This window comes from Anolis carolinensis, chromosome 6, assembly GCF_035594765.1.
Source record: "Anolis carolinensis isolate JA03-04 chromosome 6, rAnoCar3.1.pri, whole genome shotgun sequence".
Taxonomy (NCBI): Eukaryota; Metazoa; Chordata; class Lepidosauria; order Squamata; family Dactyloidae; genus Anolis; species Anolis carolinensis.
This window is the reverse complement of record NC_085846.1, coordinates 113,021,849-113,034,891: the sequence shown is the minus strand read 5'-3', so window position 1 is coordinate 113,034,891 and position 13,043 is coordinate 113,021,849. Positions and strand designations below refer to the sequence as shown.

The following is a 13,043-nucleotide window of genomic DNA, read 5'->3' as shown; positions in this document are numbered from 1 at the left end:
GCTAATCCCAGATTATATGGCAGTGGAGACTCATATAATTCAATTCAAAGCAGATAATTTAAGATAAGATCCTGAGATATACGGGAGTGTACAAGTGGCCTAAGACAATTGTATAATGTTTTAAATATTTAAATAAAAATAACTGTTTAAAATTGTACTGAACTTAGGAAACAATTGTGACATGAGCTCGTACGCCTCCTAGAAATGTGGAGGGTCTGGTTCTCGACGGGCAAAAGAAGAATTCACCTGCCAGTGAACACATTCACCTATTCATAGTTGGAATTAGCCAGAGCATCCTGAAATGCGGCATTCCTTTTGGATGACCAAGAATGTTTCACTTTATGTTTCATAAGATTTATTTTCCTTTTATGTTTCATAAGACCCTTGGAACAAAAACATCAGGTGTTTTGATCAGTACCTACTATGTATTTTTCAAAAGCGACATGTATTCATGCAATTAGTATTAGTATTATTATTATATGTGCCCTGCAATGCATCTAAACAAGATTTGCAACAGATAAGGACCAGGAAGCTTTCCCTAATGCAAGGATGGGAGCCATGTCACTCACTCCTAATATTTTTAGATTGCCAATTCCAGTAGTCTTTAGGGCAGGCATGGGCAAACTTTGGCCCTCCAGGTGTTTTGGACTTAAACTCTTACAATTCCTAACAGCCTACCGGCTGTTAGGAATTGTAAGAGTTGGAGTCCAAAACACCTGGAGGGCCAAAGTTTGCCCATGCCTGCGTTAGGGGCATCTACACTGCAGAATTAAGGCAGTTTAATATCACTTAGCTGCCATGTCTCAATGCTATGGAGTTACAGTATATATGCTACAGTTTGTGCAATCTGCATTGTAATGGCAGTGTAGATGAAAGCAAGACACCCAAAGTCCCTCTATGATTATTTTTCACACCAGGATATTTAGAGTTTTGTTTTCCAGATTATGTCTATACTGAATGATTATTATTATTTATTATGATTATTATTATTTACAGCATTTATATTCTGACCTTCTCGCCCCGAAGGGGACTCAGGGCGGATCACATCACATATATAGGCAAACATTCAATGCCTTTTTTAAAACATAGAACAAAGACAAGACAAACATAGGCTCCGAGCGGACCTCGAACTCATGACCTCCTGGTCAGAGTGATTCATTGCAGCTGGTTGGAGCTGGCTTGCTCTCCAGCCTGCGCCACAGCCCGGGGCTGTGGTTACCTTCTAAATTATTACCTTCTCCTTATGTATTTTCTCTTGTTGTCTCTTCTGCTGCCTTTGCTCCAATCAAGTTCATTCACATTCCAGGCTGAATGGAAAAATCAAGAGTCAGTTACTGCTTTGCTGGGAGTGGTTCTCCCATGACCTCCCATGACTTTTGACTGTTAATTTCCCCACAATTTTTTGTTTTTATAGTTGCCAATGCAGCTTGGAGGGTTTCCTGATAGTTATGTGGCCATAAATACATTCAAGCAAGGTTTTGCAACAGATAACTTCCATGTCAGTGGACCAATGAACTCACTCTATTATTATTATTATTATTATTATTATTATTATTATTATTATTATATTTGTTTTATGCCCCACATTATCTCTTCTGCAAGGAGCCACATTGATCCAATGGGTTAAATCATTGTGCCGGCTGAACTGCTGACCTGAAGGTTGCCAGTTCAAATCTGCAAGATGGGGGGGTTTTTTTTGTGTGCGTGAGAGAGAATTACACATCTGCAAGGATGTTGCCCAGGGGACGCTCTGATGTTTTTGATGTTTTTGCCACCCTTGTGGGAAGTTTCTCTCATGTTCCCGCATGGAGATGGGAGCTGATAGAGGGAGCTCATCCATGCTCTCCCTAGGTTGGATTCGAACTGGCAACCTTCAGGTCAGCAACCCAACCTTCAAGTCATCAGTCCTGCTGGCACAAGGGTTTAATCCACTGCGCAACCGGGGGTGAGAACAGGATGAGCTCCCGTCAGTCAGCTCTATCTTGCGGGGACATGAGAAAAGTCTCTCCACAGGATGGTGACACATCCGGGCATCCCCTGGCAACGTCTCTGTAGACGGCCCATTGTCTCACACCAGAAGCGACTATGTTCTCAAGTCGCTTCTGACACGATAAAAAAAAAAAAAATCTCTCCTGCAAGAGACTCAAAGTGCGAAAACATCAGCATACAATTTAAAATATACAAATGTGTCAACACTGAAACAGGTTTAAATATAAACAGTATTTTAAAATTCCCAGTGATAAAACATAGGGCTGCATTCGCACTATAGAATTAACACAGTTTGACAGCACTTTAATTGCAGTGCCTCAATGCTATGGAATCCTGGGAGTTTCAGTTTGCTGAGGTACCAGGACTCTTGGGCTAAAGACCTTGTAAAACTACAACTCCATGGATAGCATAGATTTGAAGAAGGGCAATGAATGTGGAATCAAACTGCATTAATTCAACAGTGCAGATGCACCCTGACCACTTTATCTTTCTATATGGACACAAAGCAGCTCACAATAAAAAACAATAAAAAACTTAAAATATGCAAATAAAACAGTATATCATTATATATTATCAGTAGGATTACATTTAATATATTAGTATTATTATATTTCAATATTATATATTACTATATTGTATTAGTATTATATTGTATTACATTATAATATTATTATTGATATTACATGAATATAAAGTATATTATATTATTAATGGCACGATAAATCTCACACCATCTGAGAGATGAGGGGAAAACATTCTGCACATGCTCAGAGGCAGCTGTATTCCTGAGTCACTGTTCCACACAGCTGTATTATATCCAAACTGAACTAGATTATATGGCAGTGTGGACTCAGAGATAATCCTGTTCAAAGCAGATATTGCGGATTGATATTCTGGGTTATGTGGCTGCGTGGAAGGAGCCAGAGCCACTTCTTTACATTCCTGCCCCAGATGAGAGCGCCTTTCCCAATGTTTGGCCTGCCAGGGAATTTTGGACTTCAACTCCCAGAATTCCTAATCGTTGGGTAAAATGCCCGGGGCTTCTGGGAGTTGAAGTCCCACCGCAAGAGAGCCAGCGAGGCCCGGATGTTTGCTCAAGGAGACCAGTTTAGCGAAAGGGGAGGACAGGACCGGAAGTAGACGTTGCTAAGGGCTTGCTTCCTGCCCCAACGAAGCGGGATCCTTAGCAACGGGAAAGATTTGGCCGGGAGAAGATGCAGCCAAGCGGAGAAGGAGCCGCCATGGGCCGGCAGAGCCCCGAGCCGACCATGTACCGGCACAGACCCAGCTCGGAGCTGACTCAGGTGAAGGGGAAGCCGCCCCTGGAGCCTCTTCCACCTGCCCAACTTTCCCCGTGGCTTTTGGGCCTAGCGTCCCCTACTGGGCATGCGCAGAATGCCTTTCCCACTCAACCACCTTTCCCCTCCATATATTATTATATTTATTGTTGTTGTTATATATTATTATTATTTTATTGTATGACACAGCAAACAAGATAGACATGCTGGATTTAATATCACAAAATCACAAGTCGAACACTTCCCAAGTGCCTAGGACTGTGTGATGTATTTTCGGATGATGCGTGCAGATCCCAGCAGGGTGGCCTTTTGCAGTTGGCAGATCGTAATTTTGTCAATGTCTGTTGTTTCCAAATGCCAGCTGAGATCTTTTGGCACGGCACCCAGTGTGCCCATCACTACCGGGACCACCTGCACTGGTTTCTCCCAAAGTCTTTGAAGTTCAATCTTGAGGTCCTGAGAGCGGCTGAGTTTTTCCTGTTGTTTTTCGTCAATGCGACTGTCACCTGGGATGGCAACATCAATGATCCAAACCTTTTTCTTTTCCACAACTGTGATGTCTGGTGTGTTGAGTTCCAGAACTTTGTCAGTCTGGATTCGAAAGACCCACAGTATCTTTGCGTGCTCATTTTCTAATACTTTTGCAGGTTTGTGATCCCACCAGTTCTTTACTGCAGGGAGGTGGTACTTGAGGCATAAGTTCCAATGAATCATTTGGGCCACATGGTTGTGCCTCTGTTTGTAGTCTGTCTGTGCAATTTTCTTACCGCAGCTGAGGATATGATCAATGGTTGCCTTGCACAGTCTGCATTTTGGGTCATCAGCTGATTTTTCGATCTTGGCCTTAATTGCATTTGTTCTGATGGCTTGCTCCTGGGCTGCAAGGATCAGGCCTTCTGTCTCCTTCTTCAGGGTCCCATTCGTAAACCATAGCCAGATCTTCTCCTTATCAGCTTTTCCTTCAATTTTGTCAAGGAACTTTCCATGCAATGTTTTGTTGTGCCATTATTATTTTTATTATTTTATTATTATTATTTTATTTTATTTTTATTATATTATTTTATTATTATTATTATATTAATCTATATCAGGCATGGGCAAACTTGAATCCTCCAGGTGTTTTGAACTTCAACTCCCACAATTCCTAACAACTGGTTCATCAAATACTCTGCTATAGCTGACTTCTCTGATTGAATTATTCTGCAGTGCCTTTCGTAATCGTTGATTCATGTCTGTGCAATAATGCTGCGTTTGCTGGTCCCTATGTACACTTGTCCACAGCTGTTTTATTTAGTAACTTTTCCCTGTTTTTTAAAAAATATATCCCATCACACCAAACAGAAAAGTTTTCATATCAGTATTGATCCTTGAAATAACTTTATTTCCTCCTTCCACAGGATATTTCCCATTTGTTAGCAAGTGTCTTTAAGAACATGTATACCTCAGAGGTGATAGGAGTGGACACGGTGGAAAATATGATCAAGTCCCGCGGCGGAGACAATGTCCATCATGAGGAGTTCGTGAAAGAGTTGCAGAAGGTAAAGTCTTAATTCAGTCACATTAAAGATTATATAAATGAATTAAACTATATAATAGTGATGTGCATTCAGGACTTACCTTGTCCCGTTTCATGTCCCGGCTTTCAGTGGGGCCCTGTTTAGTTTTTGTCCAACCTCCCAAAATCAGACATTTGTTCTGTTTTGTTTTCTCGGCTGAAAGATCTGTTTTCTTTTGGCCCAAAGCACCTGGGCCTACGGGTGCAGGCTTTGGGCCTACACACCCGGGCCTCGCAGGGCCTGCAGCTGATTGATCTGAAAAGCAGGCTTGGAACCAATACTGGCTCCCGCCTACCTTTCGTTTTGAGTTGTTTTTTGTTCCAGGAGGGCCTTTCCATTTCATGCCATCCGAATGGACGGTACAAAACGGAAACACAAAAGGAACAAATGCTATGCACATCTCTACTATATAATAAATAATTCAGTAGTTAGAAGACTGACAGGGAAATAGTATGTAAACACCTGTGACTTGAGGAGGAGAGGAAGGGTGACTGAAATAGCGAAGAATTAGAAATAGTGATTTGTAAATGCAATATGATATTGTATATACTATGCAATACTTTTTATTATTTCTTTTAAAAAATAAAAATAAATACCATGATATACACTATCAGAAAAATGTGCCAATTAATTACAGAATTAACACACATAAAGAAGTCAAATATATGAAGAGAAGGCGGAATTAGAATCAGAACTTTCTCACGTCTTCAGTACAGAATTGGGATTAAATCTGAAACAGTGTGTTGTAGTAATCAGATTACACTATGTAACAAAATTTGAAACAATTTTTGTTGCTGGTTTGAATGTGTTATTTCCTGGTTAATTGTGTGGTACTTACTTTGAAAGTTGTTGTTATACTCCTGAAACCTTGTTTTGGGCCTGCCACAAACTATGCTGAATTGGTTGAGGATGAGATATTCATTGAAAAACGATAGCAGAATGTGCTGTAGGATGTCTCTCCCACAAAAACAAAGTTTTCCTATGTTTTTATGATAGAACCACTTAGAAAATGACATTTATAACCCAGGAACAAAAATCGTGTCACATAATGTTATCAGACTAGTATTTAGAAAACCTGAATTCATATCCCCACACAGCCATAAAGGTGATAGAAATAAAATAAATGAAAGAATAAGCAGATAACTCATGGGCATATTGAAATAGTTAGAAGAAAATTGGACCACCTTGTATATGTTATTGTTATTTTGTCTGGGATTAGTAGTTTAAAAGGGCAAGAATGCTGATGTCAACTCAGGTGGGCAGAGTTGAAGTAATGGGGTATGAGAAAAACAAGGGCCAAAATTAATTTCCTAGAGTTCATTTATCAAATCTAATTCTGATGTAAAACTTTAAGATGAGAAAATGTCTTGATTCCTCTCATTACCGCTCATAATTTATTTCCTGTATGTCTTTCAAGTCATTTCTAACTTATGGTAAGACTAATGTATCAGGGAATTTTATTTGGCTTCCTGAGAGGTTGAGTGTGTGTGACTTGACCAAGGTTCCTCAATAGGTTGAGTGGGGAATATGCATTTTTTAAAAACGAAAACTGTATCCAATGATGTACAGCTGTTCTAGGAAACTCTCAAAGATCTAAATCAGGCATGGGCAAACTTCGGTCCTCCAGGTGTTTTGGACTTAATCTCCCACAATTCCTAACAGCTGGTACTTTTAGGCATTGTGGGAGTTGAAGTTGAAAACACCTGGAGGACTGAAATTTGCCCATGCCTGATCTAGATCCATATATCGAAGAACTAAATACCTAATTCCCCAATTGCTATTTCAGGTCAGGAAGAAATACAAAGACCAGTTGGCAGAAGCAGATATGCTGGAAAGGCACATCATCCAAGCCAGGGCTCGAGCCACAGCAGAAGAGGAAAGGACCCTGAACCAATATAAAGAAGTTCCAGAAAGTTACCGTCACATTTCGTTGCCACCGGGTGAGCAGAGCAAAAGTCTCCCATTCCCCTTTTTATATTAGCATGATTCAGACTATGGATAATTTTTTTCCTTTTGATTCACAGGGAAAGTCATTACTGAATCCAGTATGCATTTGGAGTACATATCAATGCTACATAGGAGTTTAATTGTAGCTTGAGACATTATTTTTCTAAATTAAACAATAACTTGTTTGGAGGTGTACAGTGTTCCCTCACTACTTCGCGGTTCACTTTTCGTGGATTCGCTGTTTCGCGGTTTTTCAGTAAACTCTAAAAGGCTATTATAAATCATAAAAATTACAATTTACAGCCTAAGGAAGGGAGGAAGGAGAAGCCCAAGGGAGAGAAAAGGGAGCCCAAGCCGCATCAGGAAGAGGATTGGTTGATAAAGACTTAAAATAGTGTATAACTACTAAAATAATGTATAAACATTAAAATAAATATAGTATCCCTAATTTGCGGATTTTCACTTATTGCGGGTTGTCCTGGAACCTAACCCCAGCAATAAGTGAGGGAACACTGTAATTTGTAATATAAATGAGGGCCAGCTAAACTGGAACGAGAACCAAAGAAATTGATTTAATGTATAATTTTTGAACCTTTGGCACAGTAAGAAGAGATCGAATAGCTAAATCAGCTGTCAGAAATTAAGACACAACTTAAGACTTATCTCTTCTGCCAGACTTGCCCAGTCAATTTTAACTTGTGAATTTTAACCTGCGTTTTACTGGCAGACTTTAAGCTCCATGGTATCTGTGTGTATTTATTATACGTATTTTAAAAGTGCTTTGCTTTACCTCACTGTTTTAATTATCGAGCCACAAAGAGAAGTGGGTAATAAAATTGTTGTTGTTGTTGTTATTATGGATGAATGGATGGCTTACACAGGAAAGAATAGTAGCCAATACATGGTTTTGGTTTTATCCTCATTTCACCTTAGTTGCTGTTTCTTCTGAGTACAGAAGCTGTTCCCCAGTTAATTCAAAAATATATTTTCCTGCTATGTGCAGAAATGACAGTCGTCTTTATCTTTGAAAACTTACCATCTCTCTTTAAATGTGAATGTTGTAGTAAAGTCTACCTTCAGATGGTGCGTGGATGATGAACTTCTGGAAAAGCATAATTTAATCAGCCCTAAGGATTACATCACGGATCCAGAGCTCATTACCCGGGCACCAAAAGGTAACTTTTGCATGAGGATTTTCATGGCTTTCAGCAATGTAATGTAGGAATGAGTAGAAATGTGGTTATATAATATTATAAGGGAGCAGAGCAATAAAGGACAAAAATGAACAGACAATGAATGTGATATTCTTAGAACTGTTTTTGTGTATTTGTTGGTTAGTATAGTTTGTGTGTCTGTGTTAGTGTTGGTAAGTGTGTTGCTTGTGTGTTTGTTCTCCATTTGGTTCTGTAGTAGGTTGTAGTAACTGGCTAGATACCTGCATAAGGTTCACAGTGTATATTATAAACATTCTGCTTCTTTTTCTATTAGTATTGGTTTTGTTAGGTTTTCTGTATTTTGAATAAAAATATTTTTTATAAAGTAATGTAATTTAGGAATCAGTTGGTCAAATGTGAAAGAATTTTGTGAAATTACTGTTTATTACTACTTTTCTCCAGTTTATAGGATGAGTCGCATTTAATTATATTATTCGCGGTAGCTTTGGGAAATAGGCACAGAGTCACAATCTTGGTTACAATTGTTGTAATACCCTCCACCTCTTGCAAAACAAAACAAAAAACAAAAAAAACCCCAAAAAACAAAACTATGTCCTGTTTTGCCTCCAAATATCTTTTAACGGGACGTGGGGTATGTTTTGGGGCCTAGCTAGGCACATGTTGGGACATTTTAAGGTAAGATACATGATATTTTGAACGTTTTCACAAATTTCATTTTGACTCCTGGGGTGGTCCAGGAGGGCTCCAAACACTCCTAAGAGTCATGGGAATTTCCAAATCAAAATTAATTGTGTAGGGTCACTTGTTGTTAATTGTCATGAAGTTGACTGCCATTTCGGTCAACCCTGTGAATGAGAGACCTCCAAGTCACCCTGTCATACATAGCCCTGATCCACAAAAGCAGCCCTTGCAGGCTGCATGCAACCCATAAGGCCATATTTTGCCCATCTTTATTCTAGAAAAATTGATAACCTAAGCTTGATAGCAGTTTCATCTATAAGCAAAATTGGAGAAGAATGCCCTCATGTTGATACAGCAGACGCTGTACAAATTGTCATTAACTAAAAGTAATTGATTTAAGAAAAAGAATAATCTTAAGTTGCACAGACCTCAGATCCTCTTGGTAAATAAAAGGCTTCTATATTTCAGAGAAAGGATCTGGCCAATCTGCTCTGAATATTCCTCTTATAAGAAAACTATATGAAATTCATGGGGTCAGTATAAGTTGTTGGGTAACTTGAAGGCATGTACATTCGCACTCACACACAAACCACTTTGGGTCCCATATTAAGAGATATGTGGGAGATAAATAAAATGAAATCAAATCAATAACCACCTGGAAATGCCATATATCTCAGTAAAATGTTAGCTTTTGTAAAATCCACATTTGGTCACATCTTGTTTTCAGTGCTCTCTGGCTTTTTTCCTGTCCATTGCAGAAATATCTGAGCCTGGCTACTTGAAAGATAATGAGAGTTTTCAACACCATATTTCTGACAATTCAGTTTCTTCAAAACTGAAAGAAAGTCCACACATTAAGAAACTAAAAGAAAGTTTTCCAGATGTGTCTTTATCTAGCTTTACCTTGGAGTCTTCAACTACTGATGTTCCAAGACAAATTAAAAAATCATTCATTAAGGTACCTCTCTGTTCATCCTTTCTCTCAGAAATGAAACTGAAGCTATTGTACGTTTTTCATATCGTGAGACAATGTGGTTTTAGCTTTGAATACATTCTAATCAGTTTTAAGGATTTTAACTGTTCATTTTTAATTAACACCATTGATGTTTAATTCTGTTTTAATGTTTATATATTTTTGGATTTTAAATTGTATTGAAATGCTTTTATTGTAAGCCCCTTTGAGTCTCCTTTGTGGAGAGAAAAGGTGGGATATAAATAAACATAATAATAATAATAATAATAATAATAATAATAATAATAATAATAATAATAATATGACTTACTTAAAATGCTTAGTAAAGTGGGAAAACATACTACAGGTTACATCAAGGAAGCCACACCTTTGAGTTTGCAAGACCTGAAGAGGGCAGGGTCATTGGAAAACTTCTGTTCATAGGGTCTGCTTAAATGGAAGTTGACTTGATAAATAACAACAAAAATCAATATGTTGATGCTTTTATTTTTAAAAAATCCTTATATCTACTAACCTCACAGAACATTGCTGCCATACTGAGGCTGGGTTTTCTCTTGGCCTGCTAGGATAGTTTTGCCTTTGTAAGAGCAATGTTTACCTTTGGTCCTGGTTTTAATTTTTGCGGATAGTGTGAATGTCTTTGGACTTCAAGGAACTGGTAGCATCCCTTTTGAGCCTTTAAATATGGAAGAAACTGTCAGGCTGTTGTTATGGCCCCTTATTAGCCTCAGAGATTCTCACTTATTATAGAAAAAGAGAGCAAGTCGCTAATGGGTCTTGAGTCTGGAGTTCTGCGTCAATAAACCCAAACTCTGATCACATAGTACATTTTTCTGCGGCCAGACTAAACTGGGGAATGAGAATATATTATGAGTTAAATTATATAAACCATTTTGCAATTGAACCAAGAATGTTGTGTGTTGCAAAACAGCAGCAGCTTATCTAATATTTTAGTTTTACAATGGTTATGTTGTAGAATGGAATTTATAGAATGTGTAATAAAATACAAAAGACATAAACACATAATATTTGGGCAACAGTGTTCTGAAAATAGGTGTGGTGAGTTAGAAAGAGGAGATTATGAGAAAATAATTAGTTCAAATATTTAAGGGCAACCCCCCCCCCCCTTTGAACAAATCTCTTTGATAGGTTCATTTTAGGGATGCTGTAATTCAGAAATGACTTAAAACATTTTTATCTTACTTCAAAATGTGTACTTCAAAATATGCATGTCCATTTCTGTTTTTCTTGGCATATATTTGTGCAATAAGCTTGTATTAAAACAAAAGTCAAGATTCCCATCATCCTGACAAAATCTGCCATGTTTTTTTTTTTGAAAAAACATAGGCCAAATAGGTTGTGATTGTGGATGTTTTGATTTCTGGACGAAGAAAGCCTTGTATCCCAGGCATAATGATTATGAACAAATCCTTTCTAAAGAGTCGCCTGAAAGCATGTTTCCTCTTTGATTGTATCTCCTGTCAGAAGAAAGCTATCCTCTTCCAAAAACCAGTTTGGATGAGTAGCATGACCAGAGCTGAAAGGCAAAAGGACCGTGCTTACCTCCAGAGGCTTGAGGAACGCCATAACTTCCTGAAAAACCCACGCTATTTCCCACCCAACTCCTATCGTGGAGGACGGTCCTTAATTCTGCCTCAAAAGAGGGTGGAGCGTATGTTCGCGGGAAGAATAAAGATGGTGGTTGAAAGGTAGCTGGACTGTTCTTTGCGAAATAAAATGAAGCAAGAATCTTTGTAATTGTACAGACTCCTTTAAATTTCTGAAGGCCTGATCTCAATCATCATAAACCATTTAAATTGCCTTAGGCCTGTGTGTTGCAGAAGGGGTAAAGTGAGGTAGAGGTGGAAGAAACAGCTACATTCAGTGTCCCAATACATAAAGAAAATGTTATATGCTCTGGAGCAGGCATTGGCAAACTTCAGCCCTCCAGGTGTTTTGGACTTCAACTCCAAATGGTAGGCTGTTAGGAATTGTGGGAGTTGAACACTTGGAGGGCTGAAGTTTGCCCATGCCTACTGTAGTGGATCACTCAACAGTAAGGAGTGTTCATAAACCCAAGATTGATATTTGAATGAAGTTTAACAAAGTCTTTTTTTATAATTCTGTCCTTTTATTTCAGCGATGCCCAGTCCGTGCCTATTTTCCTAGCAAACCCACCAGAAGTCGTGTTTTCTTATTATGAAGTTGGCCAGGTTTATGAAGTGAGTGCCTTTTTGCTTCACAAACAAGGATTACTGGCTTTGACATTGCCCAATATTTGCTTTTCTTCAGATACATTTCAGTCTTAGTAATACCTAAGACATTGCTCAAACACTTCATAACATATTATTATTTCTTTACTAGATACTGCTCTGTTTCCTCAGAATGGTATTACTCTCATTTTGAATGGCCAAGATGAGTCTGGAGAGGTTATCTGTTGCCTTAAAAATAAATTCTCTCTCTCTTTATAGATGACTGTAGAGTTACAGAACATGACGTCAACCTCTCAGTGTATCAGAATAATTCCTCCGGCTACATCAGCCTTTTCTATTGGGTTGGGTGAGTTCTTACCGGATTCGATGATGTAAAGAATGTTTGTAAATTTCCTCAGAAAGTGGAATTTTTGAAATATTTGCAGATGGTTCTGCATTTGTTCCATACTGACCATTCTGTAACAGTCATTTGTCCTTGAGACAAACAAAAAACATGCAATCCTCAAGTTACAAACACAATAGATTCTGTAGATTTGTTCTTAAGTTAAATTTGTATGTAAGCCGGAACAGATACATTTTAAAGTGTAACTCCAGCCATATATATAAGTTTTGAATAGCATTGGGAAGGGTTAACACTCCGGTGACATTTGTTTTGCTGTCTGTGCCCCTGTTCAGGAGACGTTCCATCCTTGTGATAATTGGATTTTGAAATATTTGGCTTGTGGTGGAAACAAGAATGGATGCTAAAACTTCAGCTCTTAACTATGAGTCATTTGTAAGTTGTGTGCTTGTAACTTGGGGACTGCCTGTACTCACTAAATCTCTTCCACTTGACAAAGCACATTGAATTTAGTGAAACGTCTGTCTTAGTAAATGTGTGTAGAGTTATATTAGATGCATGCTATCTCCCTAGGATATTTAGAAGAGCAAAGCTTTTTCATTGTGTTGAAGACAGAACTAGGTCAATTCATGGAGTGTCTCATTGAGGAAGGAGCAAGCTTGTTTTCTGCTGCTTCAGAGACTAAGAAATGGAACAATTGATTCAAAATATGAGAAAAGAGAGTGTTGCTGTGAGTTTTCCAGGCTGTATGGCCACGTTCCAGAAGCATTCTTTCCTGATGTTTTGCCCACATCTATGGCAGCCATCTTTAGAGGTTGTTGAGGTCTGTTGGAGACTAGTCAAGTGGGGTTTATATAGCTGTGGAATGCCC

The 13,043-nt window shown here is 38.5% G+C and overlaps 1 protein-coding gene across 5 annotated transcripts in view; it reads left to right on the top strand.

Annotated features, from left to right (window-relative positions):
• The first annotated feature begins 3,130 nt into the window (after positions 1–3,130).
• dlec1 (DLEC1 cilia and flagella associated protein) overlaps positions 3,131–13,043 on the top strand; it is a 40,232-nt gene continuing 30,319 nt past the window's right edge. For 2 of the 5 annotated variants that reach the window (XR_001730389.2, XM_008112207.3), the window contains exons 1-8: positions 3,131–3,293; positions 4,685–4,825; positions 6,630–6,783; positions 7,855–7,965; positions 9,405–9,604; positions 11,105–11,328; positions 11,760–11,841; positions 12,091–12,178. Coding sequence is in view for 3 of the 5 variants with exons in the window: in XM_008112207.3 (XP_008110414.1) it covers positions 3,204–3,293; positions 4,685–4,825; positions 6,630–6,783; positions 7,855–7,965; positions 9,405–9,604; positions 11,105–11,328; positions 11,760–11,841; positions 12,091–12,178 (1,090 nt within the window). In the remaining 2 variants the exon portion in view is untranslated. Of the gene's footprint in view, positions 3,294–3,913; positions 3,935–4,684; positions 4,826–6,629; positions 6,784–7,854; positions 7,966–9,404; positions 9,605–11,104; positions 11,329–11,759; positions 11,842–12,090; positions 12,179–13,043 lie in introns of those variants that run through there. The other 3 variants (XR_009999814.1, XM_008112205.3, XM_062957920.1) reach the window with 3 other exon arrangements.